The sequence below is a fragment of the Euprymna scolopes genome, chromosome 32 (genome assembly GCF_053919585.1).
Source record: "Euprymna scolopes isolate OS-2025 chromosome 32, ASM5391958v1, whole genome shotgun sequence".
NCBI lineage: Eukaryota > Metazoa > Mollusca > Cephalopoda > Sepiida > Sepiolidae > Euprymna > Euprymna scolopes.
In genome coordinates this window covers 47,419,362-47,431,926 of record NC_136513.1, presented here as the reverse complement: position 1 = coordinate 47,431,926, position 12,565 = coordinate 47,419,362, and the positions used below count along the sequence as shown (strand labels likewise).

At 36.2% G+C, this 12,565-nt stretch overlaps 1 protein-coding gene across 1 annotated transcript in view; it reads right to left on the bottom strand.

The window, feature by feature from the left end:
* LOC145256318 (uncharacterized) overlaps window positions 1-12,565 on the bottom strand; it is a 93,954-nt gene that overhangs the window by 13,653 nt on the left and 67,736 nt on the right. Inside the window, exons 2-3 of the mRNA XM_080115048.1 lie at window positions 6,078-6,331; window positions 532-603 (exon numbers count right to left, since the gene is read on the bottom strand). Of these exons, the coding sequence (XP_079971174.1) occupies window positions 532-603; window positions 6,078-6,293 (288 nt within the window). The 5' untranslated portion in view covers window positions 6,294-6,331. The remainder of the gene's footprint in view (window positions 1-531; window positions 604-6,077; window positions 6,332-12,565) is intronic.

Genomic DNA, 12,565 nt, shown 5'->3' with positions numbered 1-12,565 from the left:
TTTTTACACAAAACAGTCACCACTTATTAATGTCTAAAAGCCGCTTGAGGAAAAGAATTAGAGTAGTCAGTGAAACAACAACCTAATAATCTTTAGTGGTGGAAAGTGAGTAAAATTTGATTGTTATTTTCTTTAACAAGAACTTGTTTACATTGGACTTGAAAATGATGATATTGTAGTCAGCTGGGAAACAGACCAGCATAACGAGTTTCACAGGTGGACAGTTCTAGAAAAGAAGCTGTTGTTCATAAAATTTGCATTTAGGGGAAATTGTTGACAGTGCTTGTAACTAAAATGTTTGTTGTGAATGTTTGAGGGGGGGGGATTGATTGAAACTCAGTCGAGCACTTGCCCTAAAAGTAACAATAAAATAGAGATAGATTCGCAACGTCTCTTCCGTGGGAAAGAGGTTGCAAGGAAGAGAAAAAGGCATCACCTACTAGATTTCGAAACTGGTGTTGAACTATGTCAAACCAGGAAATGGTGCTCTTAGCAGATCCTTTTGTCTGTTTTACATTAATCATTACTTACCAATCCGCGTGTTTTCTTATGATCCATAGTTTTCCAACCAGTGCAGATTCCCAGGATACCGACCATTATAATCTATAAAAAGAAATTTTCAGTTTTCTATGATAGGTCTTCAGCAAAAAAAAAAAAACAAAGAATCATTTTTGCAAACATTTAAAATAAAATATTTTCATTTTATCTACAATCTTTTAATGCAAAACATGAAAATTGTACCAATTTTATTTTAGTAGCAATTAAAAATAAAATTATTACTATTAAAAACTGGTGTTAAAAAAATACAAACAATTTCCTCTACAAAACAACCAAACCAAACACTATGAATAAATATTTGAACATATATGGAAAACTTGGAGAATGTTTTTTTTTCAAAATTACTGGATTCAACATTAAATACGTCAAGAACGGATGAAACACCATCAAACACAACAGCTAAACACTATGAATCAAAATTTGAAGTAATAAAGAACTTGGCACATTTTTTTTTTTTACCAAAATGACCAGACTCAGCACTAAATAACACCAAATAATCTATAACATAAATCTCACCTTTCTGTTTAAATGTATGTATGTATGTATGTATGTATGCCTAAAACTTTTGACAGAGGCAATGGATTTTCACGAGATCAGTATCGTTTTGAAGCTCGATTCTTTGGATGACAAATATAAAAAACTGGCTAAAAAACATTCATTCCTTCACCCGGGCACCCAGGCTACTCTATATATATAAAAGCGAAAATGTATGTGTGCACTTTTTGTGTATGTCCGGTAAAGGCTTTTTTCGGGGTGGTTCTCGGGTTGGTTGTTCATTCTTTTAACTTTTTATATACTGTCTAAATTATAATATCTACGAGTTACAAAGGGAGGTCGCATCTATCTTTAATTTGGCAGACTTTTACATGCTATTTTCGAGATTTTTTTCACTCGCCACGTCTGTTTCGTTTTTCAGTATAAAAGCGAAACTGAATCTCTAGCATCCGATCTCTTCCTGGCACTCGTAACAGGGACATCCAGAAAAGCAATAAAGTTTGATCAATGTGGAGAAAACCTCTTATATCAGACAATTGATATTCATTGGAACACTCCCCTTTTTATAGGAAGCTGTTTCCCCCTCCCCAACATCTTGGGAAAACAAACAGCCAAGGTTGGGGAAAGAAAACAAAAAAAAAAAAACAGCCTTGCAGCGAAAGGTAACTCAGAGATATGTTTGACCTCATTATCATTAAAATTGCGCATTTAAGTTTTAATTGTTAAATTAAATCACTTTTCTATTACTCTGCTGTGGTGAGCGAGTGGGTTACATGTCAGGATTTTTTCCACCTTCACCTCAACGTTCCAGGTTCGATCCTAACTACCTACTAAAACTTTTTCTTTTCCCCACACAGGCAACGCCAGCAGTTTCTTTTTGTTTTTCCATTTTTTTTTTTTTAAAAGAAGTTCAACATCGTTTTTTTTTTTGTGACCCCCACCCACCTCCAAACACCCGGGTAACGCCGGGTACCCCCGCTAGTTTATTATTAAATCTCACCGGTCTATTTAAATGTATGTATGTCTGCCTAAAACTTTTGACAGGGGCGACGGATTTTTACAAGATCAATATCCTTTTGAAGCTCGACCCTTTGGACGACAAATATCGAAAAATTGGCCAAAAACATAAGTTCCTTTACCCGTAACTGGGAAGTTTTCTACAAGGAGGGTCAGTTTTTTCACTGACATTTTTTGCAAGTCATTCAAACCTCGCATAAATGATGTTGCATAAAAGGCGTTATTTCGACCGCCCGTGACGTCACACCCGCAGTAGGTGCATTGATAAGAGTGTTTTTGTTTTTTTCGCCTCTTTTTCGTCTGGCAATTTACGGGTTAGAGCCTGCTTACTACTCTTATTTTTTTTTTTTTACTCAACACACACCTGCAAATACCTGGGCAACGTCGGGCACCCATGCTAGTATATGATAAAACAAAGCAACCAAATCACCAATGACTATTGAAAATTTGTTGGAAATTATAAAATTTTATGTCATGTGTTCTATTTATTTAGAAACCAAATTTGAGTGAAATATTTAAAGCAAATCAGCTTAAAGAGTGAGAAAAATCTGATTGCTTTTGAAAAAAATGATATGGACATGCACGTTCATGCAGGAATCATTTCAACAGCTAACACATTGAATCTTCCTAATATAAATCACACTACATTAGAAATCAAGATAAATTTTTTTATTTTAAACCACATAAAAATTAAATTAATTAGGGATTTTTAAAAAAGTGGTATAGTAGAGGGGTTCCCAGCGTTTCCTGATCAAGTAAGGAGTCCCCAACCCTTGGAGGGGGGGGGCAGTGAAACAACAGTAGGCAGTTTGGGTGGAGAGAGAGGAAAAATAAAAGTTGTAGTAGGCAGGCAGGCAGGCTCAAACCCGCAAAAAACCGTGACATCTTTGTCAATGTCTCCATCATCCGACGGGAAGTTTGGAACATTGAAATTAAGCGAAGTCAATCCAACCGATACGACTTTCAAAAATGGCAACTAAGAACAAAACAAAAAAAACAAAAAAAACGACACCCTCCTTGGAGAAAACTGCCCAGTTTAGGGTGAAGGAATTAATCTTTTTCCTTTCCAATTTTTCATCCAAAGCGTTGAGCTTTAAAACGATACCGATCTCGTGAGGATCTGTTGCCTGTCGAAAATTTTTTTGCAAAATATACAAACACACACATTTTGTCTTTTATATATTAGATTTAATCCACTTGTTTAGCAATGTTTTTTTTTTTTTTTACAGTGATAACCACTTATCAAGGCCCGGAAGCCACTCAGGGATAAGGGTTATTGCAAGTACATTATGTTAGTGTGGAGATTTGATGAAGTGTTTACTTAAGGGGGCGGTTCATTAGGAATTTGTTAACATTGGACTTGAACACATCCAAGTTGTAGTCCGGTGGGAAGCAGGCAGACGGAACAGAGTTCCACAGACGTGCAGTTCTAAGAAAGAAGCTTTGTTCATGGAATCCGCGTTTTGATATAGGCACAGATATAGAGTGGGGGAAATTTTTCACAGTGGATTAAGCTAGACGGGTGTTTTTTGTGAAAGATTGGCGAGGGGGGACCAGAGATTGAAGTTCAGACGAGCACCTGCCATGGAAATAACAATAAAACAAGGATAGGCTCGCAACGTCTCTTCTGTGGGAGAGAGGTTGGAGGGTAGAGAAAAGGGCATCCCCCACTAAGCCACAAAGTCTATTTTGTACTCTGTCAAGGCAGGATAGGCTGTTTTTAGCAGCTTCTGCCCAGATATGGCAACAGTATTCCATCCTTGGATGTACTTGGCTTTTATATAGATAGAGAATTGTATCAGTAGTGAGATATCTTCTGGAACGGTAGAAGGATTCCACCATCTTTCCAGTGACCTTGGCAATAGACTTGATGTACGTGTTCCATTTCAGATCAGGAGTAAAGGTCAAACCCAGTAGCTTGTCAAAACATGGGGCCTCACCCAGACGAGAGCCATCCATCACAATTGATGCCAGATGGGGATCAGAGCGTTGATGATGTAAGGATAGGAGTTTGGTTTTGGATGCATTAAAGGTAACTAGCCACATCTTCCCCCAGTGAACCACGCGCTCGAGATCAGAGGAGAGAGAATCAAAGAGAACTTTGTCATTTACAGCCTTTGATGTGTTGCCGTAGATGGTCGTGTCATCAGCATAGATGTCAACGAATGATTTAAGTATGTGTTTAGGGAGGTCATTGATGTAGATCAGGAAGAGAGTTGGGTCCAGGATTGACCCCTGAGGGACTCCAGCATTAATACTGCAGGCCTCTGATTTTTGTCCATCGACCACTACTCTTATGAGCCTATCGGAGAGAAATGATTTAATGATTGAGAAAACATTTCCAGTTATACTGTAGCTGGAAATCTTGTGAAGTAGACCCTTATGCCATACCTTGTCGAAGGCCTTTGATATGTCAAGAGCAATTGTCCTAAAAAGGAAGCCTTTGTCAAGAGATTCACTAATCCTGTGGGATATAACCGTCAGCACATCTGCGGTAGATCTTGCAGAGCGGAAACCATATTGTGTGTCACTAAGAAGATTATTCCTGCTGAGGTGGTTGACTATTTCTCTATTTAATATGGATTCCAGCAACTTACTCATAACACAAAGGAGACTTATTGGTCTATACTGAGAGGGAGATGACTTATCACCTGAATTCTTAAATACAAGGCAAACTGATGAGGTCTTCCAGGGAGTCGGAAAACACTTCTCCTTAAGGCAGCGCTTAAATAGTTTTGTAAGCATGGGAGCAAGTTCTGGTTGAAGCTTTTTTAACACTATAATTGGGATGCCATCAGGGCCAGTTGCTTTACTGGAATCAAGGTTCTTGATTAGCTTGGCGACATCATGCACGGATATTTGTATGTTATCTAGCGTGTTCTGTGTTATAGGAGGAAATATGGGGAGTTGATGGCCTTCGTCGCATAGGGTAGAATTAGCTGCAAAGTTCTTTGCAAATAGTTTGGCCTTGTCTGATGCTGACGAGATGACCTCTGGTTCATTGATAATGGTTGGGATAGAACGCACACTTCTGTTCAGGATCCTATTTGTTATTTGCCAAAACTGGTGGGAACCAAGCCGCTGATCAGCTACCTTGGATTTAACAGACTGGGCATATAGCTCTCTTGCATTTTTTATTACTCTTTTACAGTGATTGCTGGCAGTCCTGAAAGCAGCTTTAGTCTCAGTGCACCTATTACGTTGGTAGCTATGGAAAAAGTGATTTCTGTGCGTGATAGCAGCAGCACATTCTGGGGAGAACCATGGCTGGCTGTTGGGTTTTTGTTGGAATTTTTTAGATGGTATGAATTGGTCTATGCCTACAATTAACCATTCGGTCAGATCTCATACTATAGAGGACACTTCCTTTTTAAACATGGAGTGCAGAGGTAAATCAGATATGAATGTACGGGAGCTATCCCAGTCAGCCATAGAGTATCGGTATACAGTACGGTGGAGGGGTACGTCTGGGGGCTTCTTACATTTCGTTTTTATCTTAACTGATACGACGGTCGGAGGATCCTAGAGGAGAATGAACGGAACATGAACAAAGCTCAGGGGAAGTTGAGAGAAAAAGGTCTAGGAGGCGTGCATATTAACCGGGTGTATCGGGCACATGGGTGAGTTCGCAAACAATCTGAGTGAGGTCATAAGCAATGGCAAAATCATGATAAAACCTCCCCTCATCATCTGTCTTATTTGAATGGGTCAGCCATTCCACGTTATGGACGTTGAAGTCACCACAGATGTGGATGTTAGCCGAGGGATGTGCAGACAGTATGTGGTCTATTTTCTCAGATATGCTCTTAAAGATAGTAACTCCGCTGTTGTGGTTTTATGAAATGTTTGGTTTTATGAAAAATTTATTTTATTTTCCTAATAAAAAAAAGTTTTTATTTAGAATTTTTCATATATATGCATAACATACATACCACTGACAAAACGAAAATATCATCTTTCAAAAATTAGGTCAAACAAAATAAAAAATATATTTTTTTAGAACTCACCCAGAGTGCAGATCCAACGACCGTTCCAAGGTAGGTCTGCAACACTTGCTCCAAGGCTTCCATTTCATATCCACTCAAGCGTTGCCATTCGTAAAAGTTGCTGTCAGCTATATTAACGTTGAAACCAATGCAAGCAGTGATGAAAATGGCCACCCCAAATATGATGTGAATGACCCCAGTGATGGTCATCGCCAGATAAGGAAATGAGACGAGCATTTTGTTGTTGTTCCTCTCTTCAAAACCAACTCAAATGACTGAAAAGAAAGAAAAAATGCGAGGTAATTCAATATATATATATATATATATATATATATATATAGGAAATTTATTTATACAAACATTGATATGTGCATACACGTTTCTGTAATCACCCGCGTTGGGGGATTACGTCTTCAGGCCAAGAATTATCGTCGAGAACTGATATTTCAAACAAAAACATTTTCTTATTTCGTTTACAAAGTTAAAATGTAACATGGGTGGGGGTTATGAGTAGTAAAAAAACGTACAACTTATCAAAAAGTAACAATCGGGTGGGGGCGGGTAATATAACTTTGCATGTGGGGTTTGATAGAAAAGAGAATTATGTAGTGAATGAGTTCGTTTCTATTTCTATTTTAGATGTATCATTTGGTGGCAGTGTACATATATATGTCTGTATTTTGTGTAAGTATGTATGTATAAGTGTATTTATTTATTTATGTATGTTTATGCATGTGTATGTATATATGTATATGTATATATCTGAACTATTAAAATAGGCTGTCCCGTATACGATGATTGTAATGTATATTACAAGAATGTATGGGTGTCTGGGTATATATGCATGTATGTTATGTATGTATACATACGCCCATAGGGACTGGAGTGGTACACTGTTTCATATATGAAGGGGTTACCACACTACTGAAGTAAAAAGGCACCTTATTATTATCATTAATAAAGGTTTTTGCATTTGTGCGTGTATTGCTGTGTTTTTATGTGTTGTGAGTGAGCGGGTATCTGTGTGTCCATGCGTGTGTATGTATGTGGGTATATGCATGAGTCTATGTTGGTGTGTATATGTGTATAGTGTATATGTCTTTGGAGATTTGGGGGCACGTGTGGATGGTGATGTGTGTCTGTGCCTGCGGATGGTCTGACTGTGTGTGTAGTATATGTATGTGTGTTTTTATATATATATATATATATATATATATATATATATATATTTATATTTACATTTGACTCGCTTGTACCTGCTTCGGACTGACAGTTAGCATTAAGAAAACTAAAGTCATGTACACTCCCGCTCCCGATGATCTGTATGTGGAACCTGATATCTTCGTCTGTGGAAAGCGCCTTGAAGTCGTAATAAATTTTGTCGATCTTGGGAGTGCCTTATCAAATGATGGCACTCTTAACGCAGAAATAAGACAGAATCAGCAAGGCATCTGATGCTTTTGGAAGGGTACAAGATAGAGTCTGGTCTGATGGTGATCTAACTCGGATAACTAAAATTTCAGTATATCAAGCATGTGTAGTACCATCCCTACTCTACGCATCTGAAACGGACCTTGTATCGGTCACATATAGAATTGCTCGAGAGGTTCCATCAGCACTGCCTTAGACACATTCTTGGTTTAAAGTGGTATAGCTTTGTCCCTAATACATATGGCTTAAAAAAGGCCAAAACAACCAGTATTGCTACAATTGTTATTAAGAACCAGTTGCGTTGGGCGGGTCATCTCATCCGGTTTGAAGACTATCGACTCCCAAAACAATTGTTCTATGGTGAGCTCTTTCTTGGAAAAAGACCCCAGCAGAAGCCCCAAAAACGTTTTCGTGATAGCATCAAGGAGAGTCTGGTGAGCTTTCATATTCCTGTTGACAGTTGGGAGTCACTAGCGTATGATTGCAAGCAGTGGAGGACACTGATATACAGGGGTGCAGAACACTTTGAAGCAGCCAAAATAGACCGAACGAAGCTAAAGAGAGCATTTAGGAAATGCCAAACCTTGCCGCCCAACCATGGAGATATCTGGATCTGTAAGGTATGTGATTAGGCTCTGTTGTCTAAGGCATGTTTTGTTAATCACATGAAAGCCCATGATAATACAGGTTCCGCTGCTGTTAGTTTCATACAAATCAGTGAACGTTTTCAGTGTCATGTCTGCTTGAGGGTGTGCAAGTCACTGGCAGGGCTAAAAAGTCATATTCGGGCACATGGATTTTAGTGACTGAGGGAGTGGCTTTCTGACAAGACGTTGCAATCATCATTTACATTTGTCTCGTCGTCGATTTTATTTGTGAAATAATGTGTGAAATTGTTCACATCATCATCATGATCATGATCATTTACTACTCCAAAAGTGTTCGTCTCAACCAAACTTTTTATTTAAAAAAGAAAAGAGTAAGAGTATGTCGGTTGGACTATGTTTACATTTGACTTGTCGATTTTATTTGTGAAATAATGTGTGAAATTGTCCACATCATCATTATTTTCTACTTCAAAAGTGATAGTCTTATAGCGAAACTTTTTTTGTAAAAATAAGAACAAGATGTAAATCCGTGCCATTTTTTTTAAATCGTGCCCATCATCATCATAATCGTCCTGATCATTGAGTATTTAAGACTTTTGGAATGTTCCTTCATGTGTATTATGTGTACGTATGTATGTGTGTATTTGTGTGCTACTATGTGTGTATGTTTGCATGTGTGTGTGCATATGTATGTTGGCATACATCTGTATGCATGCATGTGTTCATTTCTATGTGTGAGTGGGATGGAGAAGGCTCTCGTGGGGCGTGGTGAGGGCAGCCCTTCTGGGAGAAGCGGATCCCTGATTTAAAAAAAAAAACAACAACAACAAAGTGGGAGACCAGTACCCACATTAAGCTGGTCTGCAGTTTGACTTGTTGCTGGCTATCTTGCTCTTGCTTGTTGCTGGATGCCAACATTTTTAACCGAGAGAGAGAGAAAAAAAAGTCCTGTGGCGATAAAAGCTGTGACGTGTGTACGCCTGAAATACTGGATGCATGTAACAATTAATCCGCCATCATTATATGTATCTATGTATATATATGTGTATGTATATTTATATATGTATGTGTGTGTATATTTATATATGTACATATGTGTTTATATCTATGTGTATATGTATGTATATGTGTCTGTGCGTATATGTTTGTGTGTGTATGTATATACATGTATGTTTTTATGTGTGTATGTATATGTATGAATGCATATATATGTATGTGTATGTAGGTAAGTATGTATATATATGTGCATATGTGTACATATATGTATGTGTAAGTATATGTGTGTATGTATTTGTATATGTGTGTGTGTATATGTGGATGTATATGTATGTATATATGTATGCATGCATGTGGGTATGTATATGTATGTGTGTATTATGCATTGTGTATGTATATGGGTATATATGAGCGTATGCTTATAGACATGTATGTATGCATGTATATATTTATATGTATGTATACAAATTACCGTCTTGTGTATGTTTGCATGTGTGTGTATGTATATGTATGTGTGCGTAATGTGTATGTATGCATGTATATATGTGTGTGATATGTGTACATATGTATGTGTGCATGCGTGTATATATATATATATGTATGTATACCAATGACTGTCTTTAGTGTCATGTCTGCTTGAGCATGTGAATTCGCCGGCAGGACTATATGTCATTTTCGGGCTCATGAACTTTCAGTGTCTGAGGGAGTGGCACTCGTCTGACAAGACGTTGCAATCAATCATCATATATATATATATATATATATGTGTGTGTGTGTGTGTATATATATATATATATATATATATATATATATATATATATATATATACTAGCATGGGTGCCCGGCATTGCCCGGGTGTTTGGAGGTGTATGCTGAGCAAAAAAAAAGGGGGTAATTTTTTAAACTTTGACCCCTATTATGACCCCTGAAAATTTATTGTTTTGGGCTCAAATCAAGTTATTAAGTTAGATCCATGTCCACGGAAGCTATATCTAAAATTTAAAGTGTGTAGACCCAAAATTGTCGGAGAAGTTTGGTAGAGTTCTCAAAGCTCAAATCGTTGAACTTTGACCCCTTAATCGCCAAATTTCTGGCTAAAAACCGATCACATAGATTTTTCCAAATCTCAGTACCCTGTATATCAAATTTCGAGTCTGTAGACTAAAAATTGACAGAGTTATTTCGTAGGGAAATGTACACACACACACACACACACACACACACACACACACACACACACACACACACACACACACACACACACTTTCACTTTTATAGATATATAGATTTAAAATTTGAGTCTGACAGAATGACAAAATTATATTGCAAACCGATATATTAAACAAACGAACTTCAAAGAGACAAATGAACACATAAGTAAAAACAATTTGTATTAGAAAACATTTATTATTCCACGTCTTTTTTTTACAGACCTGACGACTGAGGTTCGCTCTTAATAAAAATTGTTTTTTATAGTCTTAATTTTGACTTCCTTTTTCATAAAAAACTAAAAAAAAAATCAAGAAAGAAAAGAAATTTAATTTTATTTTTTCATTAATTTCTTTCTGTGCAAAGCAATTCTTTCAAACTTACTCTGTTTCCAAAATGTTTTTATTTTATTCCCCTCCCCCTTCATTCATTTTCCTCCGCATCCTGGCAAGATTACTGTACACATAGATTCGAAAAAATAGTCAAAAACAAATATATAAATAAATGTTATCAAAGGCAAGATCAGTTACTTTTCTACCTAACTGGATATCTTTTTTGTGTTTTTATTCAATGTAATATATTTATTCAGCTCGAAAAACATACAGTGTTTACCGATGTGTTGGAAAATTCAAGATGGCGTCTCACACCCTCTTTAACACCGTAAGTTTGGGAAAAGGTGTTATAAATAAAAAACTATACAAAATACTATTAAAAACCCGCCGAATATATGGCAACCTATGTCACGGTAACATATATTGAGCGAGTTTTTAACAGTATTTTAACAGGGCACATCGTAAAAACTGACCCATTAATTTTCCTGAAGTAAAAACTATATCGTTTTTAAACTTTTAAAACTGTACATTATAAAAAGAAAACTGTTCGAGTGATTTTTTTTTTTTTTTTTACATGGGTGTCACCACTTATCAAGGCCCAGAGGCCACTCAAGGATAAGGGTTAATAGGTATACATTAGTCATTGTGATTTTAGCATAGTAAACAGTGGGAATTTTGTAACTTGGATTACTTGAAAAAGAAAACTGTTCGAATGATTGAAAATGAAAACAAAATAACAATGTAAATATATTGATAAGAAAAAAACAAAAACAAACGAAGTTTCCGTTTCAGGAACCCGAGTTTAATTTTATGTCGTAATCATTCAACTCGTTAGCGGTTTTATTCAGCGATTAGGGATAACCATACGACATATCTAATTACCAAAGCGATTTTTTTTTAATTTTTTTTTTTTTTTATTAAAACTAAACCTGTTTAGTTTTAATGAACCAATTTTTTTAAAGCCAACACTTTAGTTATTTTGAGAGCGTGCAACTGCACCCGAAAGGTTGATTAGGAAACTCCAAATCCTTTTATGACTCGGAAAAAAAAGGGCTTTTTATCGGCTTAAATGATAAACTAATGTTAAATATTAGTATTTGCCATCGATTCTGAAATAAAATGAAATCCTGACATTGTGATCATTTTTGCAGGTGTTATGTGCCAAATATTGAAATAAGAATGTTTAAATTCAATTATTGTAATTTAAGTCTTTAATTATAAAGTCGATTTTATTTATAAAATATCTTTTTAGAAATCAATCTCAAAAACAATCTGAACAATAAATCTCTTTTGTTATGGCTAAGTTTTTGTCAAGGGTAGAAATTATAATAGACAAGTATTCATCCATGATGACATTTTACCGATTTCCTGGTTTACAGGTATTCTTACTAAATTTCTTCGAAAGAATTGACATAAACAATACTTCAACTAAATACGTATATTTCATGCAATAATGACTTTTATTTCTTCTGACTTTTCCTAAACTAAACATAAAACATCGGTTAGGGTTAGGTTAACATTCTGTAAAAGTACCTTCCGTTTTTTTTTTTGTTTTTTTTTTTTTTGTACTTCTGCAGAGAAGGTAAAAAACCGATAAAAACTGGATATATTTTTCGTGTTTTTATTCAATTTAACATGTTTATTCAGCTCGAAAAGAATACAGTGTTTACCGATGTGTTGGAAAATTCAAGATGGCGTCTCACACATTCTTTAACACCGTAAGTTTGGGAAAAGGTGTTATAAATAAAAAAACTATACAAAATACTATTAAAAACCCGCCGAATATATGTCAACCTATGTCACGGTAACATATTGAGCGAGTTTTTAACAGTATTTTAACCGGTTTTTTATTTATTACACCTTTTTCCAAACTTACCGTGTTAGAGAGAATCGGCCGCCATCTTGAATTTTCCAATACATCGGTAAACACTGT